The sequence below is a fragment of the Scardinius erythrophthalmus genome (genome assembly GCF_964197995.2).
Source record: "Scardinius erythrophthalmus genome assembly, chromosome: 20".
In the NCBI taxonomy this organism is placed as follows: domain Eukaryota; kingdom Metazoa; phylum Chordata; class Actinopteri; order Cypriniformes; family Leuciscidae; genus Scardinius; species Scardinius erythrophthalmus.
In genome coordinates, this window is record NC_138240.1 from 2,039,344 (window position 1) to 2,044,343 (window position 5,000).

Below are 5,000 nucleotides of genomic sequence, written 5' to 3' on the forward strand. Positions count from 1 at the left end.
AAATAAATAAATAAATAAATAAATAAATAAATAAATAATAAAAATGGTTTGGAAAATGGATGGAAAACACATGAAAGTAAAGTAAAATAAAAGCTCCATCATCCTTATGACCCTTTATACTGTAGGGCAAATGGTTTCAATCAAGTGTGAAGGTTCCTAATGCCTATAAGGAGGAGTTGCTTCTTTTTCAAACTCTTGTCATGGGAAATTCCCCAGAACTAGTCGAATGGGAATCAGAAGGCCTTCCGAGGATCAGGACACTGAGTTTTTCCCACAACTGTGAAACAGTCGAAACAAAGCTTGTGTTCTTCACCTTGAGTTCTGACGATCTCTCGCACGCCGTGGAAAAAGCCTCGGTATTTGGGATTCGCTGAGGTTTGATCGTGGATGAACTTCACCTGGAGATGTGAGAGATGAAGCACTCGGATAAAACTGCAGCAGAATGTTCAACGTTAATCGAAATGACCTTTGACCTCACCTTTATCGTCTCCATGGGACAGACGATCAGGACGGCCTCCATCACTCCCGCACCCAGACCACACACCAGCCCACGAGTGCTGTCCAGTTTCCCAAACTCGTCTTTCATCTGGTTACTCAGGATCTCAAACACACCAAACCTGCAGAAATGATAATCTTATTCGAAACATTACATAATCATCATTATACACACACAGCTCTGTTTCAGATGTGATGCAAGCAGTCATTAGAGAATAAAGCTGAGCTGGAGGGCAGGAAACTAATCAGATGCTGAACCTCAGAAACCCTGTTAACACACACACACACTTCCACAGAACTGATGCATGCACACACACTGAACAGCAGCGCTACTCTAGATATAGCTCAAACTAAAGCCAAACAAAACAGCAATAATTCAAGATTTTTTTTTTAAGAATAGTACTCTTACTATTTTTGCAATAAAATAAAATAATAATAAAATGGAATAAAATTAAATAAAATTCAATAAATCAAAATAAAATAAAATATAAAATAAAATAAATAATAAATAAAATAAAATAAAATAGAAAAAATGGAATTAAATAAAATATAACAAATAAAATAAAATAAAATGGTATAAAATAAAATATAAAATAAGACCAAATAAAAGTAAAATGGTATAAAATAAAATAAAATGGTATAAAATAAAATATAAAATAAGACAAAATAAAAGTAAAATGGTATAAAATAAAATAAAATGCATCCCAGACACGCATTTCCACAAAACTGATGCATGCAGACACACAGAACAGCAGGGTAACAAACCAAAAAAATAAAAATAAAAATAAAATATAGTAAAATAAAATGGAATAAAATAAAATATAAAATAAAACAAAATAAAATGGAATGGAATAAAATAAAAAAGAAAGTATATAAAAAAAAGTATAATAAAATTCAATTAAATTGCATATAAAATAAAACAAAATAAAATGGAATAAAATAAAATAAATAAAAAATAAAATGGACTAAAATAAATAAAATATAGAAATAAAACAAAATAAAATATAAAATAAGACCAAATTAAATTATAATGGAATAAAATAAAATGCAAACCTATGACCCTACATCTATCAAGTAGTTTGGAAAATGTATGAAAAATAAAACAATAAAATAATAGAATAAATAATAAATAAATCAAATCTTGACCAGAAAAATGAAGACATGATTGTGTGAAGGCGCTGAAAGGGAGAATTACTCTTCTCAATGGGAAAATTGAACAGAAAAGGCCGTTCGACGCTGCAACGGTAGACACTAACACTGCTGATCAGCCACAAGTCACAACCCTCGCATCGGATCTGAGGCGTGTTTAAAGTGCACTTCCTCCTGAATCAGCAGTCGAGCATCCCGGCGCCGGCGGGACGGCCACAGGTGTGCATTAGCAGTGCGTTTCTGTCTCCTGCTCCGTTTGTTTCCGTAGCTCGAGAGAGATAGGCTACGACTGCACATATTTACAGCTCTCAATCTAATGAACAGACGAGGTAAAAACCGTCTGTCATTCTCCCTGAACACTCGACTCGTGTGTCTGGATAACACTGGCATCATACACACACACACACACGACACACTCCTGTTCACCTCTCTGTCTCTCTCGCTCTCTTTCTCTCTCTCTCCATCCACCATCCAGCTTTATTTACCAGTACGTATCTTTTCAACCTGACAGAATGCAACTCCCACTGACAGGACAGACACTGTCTGAATTCAGAACAGCATTCTAGGAGACTACTACTATTTCACCAACATGTTTATATAGCAGAAAGAGTAAGAGTAATACTTTTCAATAAAATCTCATACAGCATGCATTATTTTTTGTGTGTGCTGCAATAATTCACACACAATCTTCCAAGAAAATCATACCAGAATCAATACTTATCAATGCAAAAGTTAATACAAATAAAATAAAATACAAAATAATAAAAATCATCGCTATAAAGCAGTTGCTTGCTATACCACTTATTTCATTTGGCTCATTTTATAAAATAATAAAAACAAAATAAAAAAACAAATTTTAAACAAAAGATTTCAAAGTTAAACAATGCAAAAATAATATGAATAATAAGAATAAGAATAGTTATATATAATAAAAATCATTGGAAAGCAATTGCTTGCTATATCAAGTCATTCATTTGACTTATTTGTTGCTGTTAAAAATAAAATAATATAATATAATGTAATATAATAGTTTTCAGTTCAAGTTTCCAGCATGCACTCTATACTGCAAAGTGCACACTATTCAGAAATAATCTTAATAAACAGCATGCAGTGTGCATCAATAAAGCTTTCAGAGAGTCATACACTGCAGTAACACACACCGGTAGTGGACTCACACAACCTCACTGTGGCTGTATACAGCAATGCACAGATAAATAATGTATAAAAAAACACTGCAATATTGCATAAAAAAATAAGAATAGTCCATTTTGATTTCATGGTGGCATTAATGTAAACAAAACTGTAAAAAAAAGCATTTTTTAAAACCAATTTAGTGCAAAAATGTCTTAACTTTAGCTATCCAATCAAAATATCTTGTCACACTGCAAATAGAGGGTCAAGTTGAGTGTAATGCATTGTGGGATACAGCCTTCAACAGTGTTTTGAATACTGCACAGTTTGTAGCACTATTGGTGCGTTCAAGTCCTCTGTGTTTATGTTTTATGTGTTTATGACGGCATGTGCGTTTAATTCACTTTCGTCGGAGTAAGATGGCGGTGTACATTCTGTCTTAATTAATTACACAACACTACAGCGAGGTTCTTAAACTATAGTTCTAGAAAATAAAGAACAAATAAATGTGCATCAGGTACTTTGCTTTTTTATGTTTTTAATTAATTTATGAAGCCACTGCTACTTTTATCGTTACATATTATATTGTTATATTATAATGCCCAGGCAAGTGGCTTACTTCGCTGTAAATAGAAAAGCCTGACAATATCACTGCTAATAAGTATTGTGGTATTCTGCCATGTTTCTCACTGACACACACACACACAACACGTAAAGATCGGGGCTTAAAGAAAATCCAGAGCTCGTATTTACGACATTGTTCATGTGCGTTCAACTCGTAAATACGATCTATACGAGATGACTTCAAAGCACCATAATGCAAAAAAAAAAGAAAAAAAAAAGTGTTCTGTACATGTGTGAAACCGACTCAAATATTCAGGGCTTGCTTGAAGCCGGTCGGTTAACTAGTACTAGTTGATCAGGCTGATCTCGAGATACTGTACGTTGCGCTGCTGAAATGGAGTTTCATTTGGGTTTGGGTGAGGCGTTCTGGAAGACACAGCTGCATTAAACAAGACTGAGGTCACCAATGCAGTCTGGGCCGGATCCAGCACTCAGTGTCAGACGACACACACTCCATTAGCGGAGCGAACGCAAGGTCACACACACAACACCAGTCCAATCAGCTAATGAAGAGGAGGAAGACAGGAGGAGGAGGAGGAGGAGGATCAATCTGAGTGATGCGGCGCTGGATGAAGGGACACAGGCTTAAAGAGACAAACCTGCAAATCCAGAACCGCTCGGGACTAGATCAGCTTTACTGCCATTATATGCGCATTACATTCACAATAACTAGCGTGATCAGTGGAGGATGAAAGACGGAAACAAGAAAATCTCGTTTTTAATACATTTCAAATCTATTTTTATTTCTTGTGCATCTGTTATGATTATTTTTAAGTCCTGTTTATACAAAGCACTTTGAATTACCAAATGCACTTTATAAATATGCATATGTCAAACACTGAACGCGTGACCAGGAGCCGTCAGACTCCAAAGAGTCTGCAAATATTCTGTTCCCATGATGCTTATTTCCTCCAATTCAATATTCACGAATATTCCACTCAGCGTCAGCCGGTTTGATGTCAATAAAGTATCATGACCAATTATGATCGACTGATTCAGCAACACTGAATTGCAATTAAAATCTATCATATGATTCCAGAGACTTAGAATAAGCGTTATTATAGTTAACTAAAACTATTGCATTTAAATAACTGAATTAAAATATTTAAAAAAAATAAAAATTAAAAAATTAGATGCAAAGACAACATTTCTCATTGCTTTTAGTTTAAGTTGACGAACTAAAATGACTAAAATAAAAATAGAAAATAGTACTAATTGCAAAGCATATACTAAAATTACTAAAACTTCAACTAAAATGGAAAATGATAAAAATAAAAATGAATTCAAACTATTAATAAAACTATAACAGTCTATTAATGAACTAAAACAAAAAATTTTTTAGATAAACTTAAAAACTAGATAAAATTATAAAAACTATAGATATATTACATTTTTTTTATGACTCAAATTTTAACTAAAATAAATAATAATAAAAACTCATTTAAAATTTTAATAAAAACCTGTAATAGAATATAAAAGTATATTAATGATCCTTCAAAAGCAAGTGTAAGGACTTCTGCTTTAATCCTGCTTTCCGTCGGGTTACGGACACTATGAAATGTCATTGTGAAGAGTTCATGATCCATAAAGTGGTGTGTGTG

The 5,000-nt window shown here is 33.3% G+C and overlaps 1 protein-coding gene across 1 annotated transcript in view; it reads right to left on the reverse strand.

Moving 5' to 3' along the window:
• Positions 1-5,000, reverse strand: part of LOC308680906 (tricarboxylate transport protein B, mitochondrial) — a gene marked incomplete at its 3' end in the record, with an annotated part of 23,494 nt that overhangs the window by 2,841 nt on the left and 15,653 nt on the right. Inside the window, exons 4-5 of the mRNA XM_081349354.1 lie at positions 479-617; positions 314-398 (exon numbers count right to left, since the gene is read on the reverse strand). Coding sequence (XP_081205480.1) covers positions 314-398; positions 479-617 — 224 coding nt within the window. The remainder of the gene's footprint in view (positions 1-313; positions 399-478; positions 618-5,000) is intronic.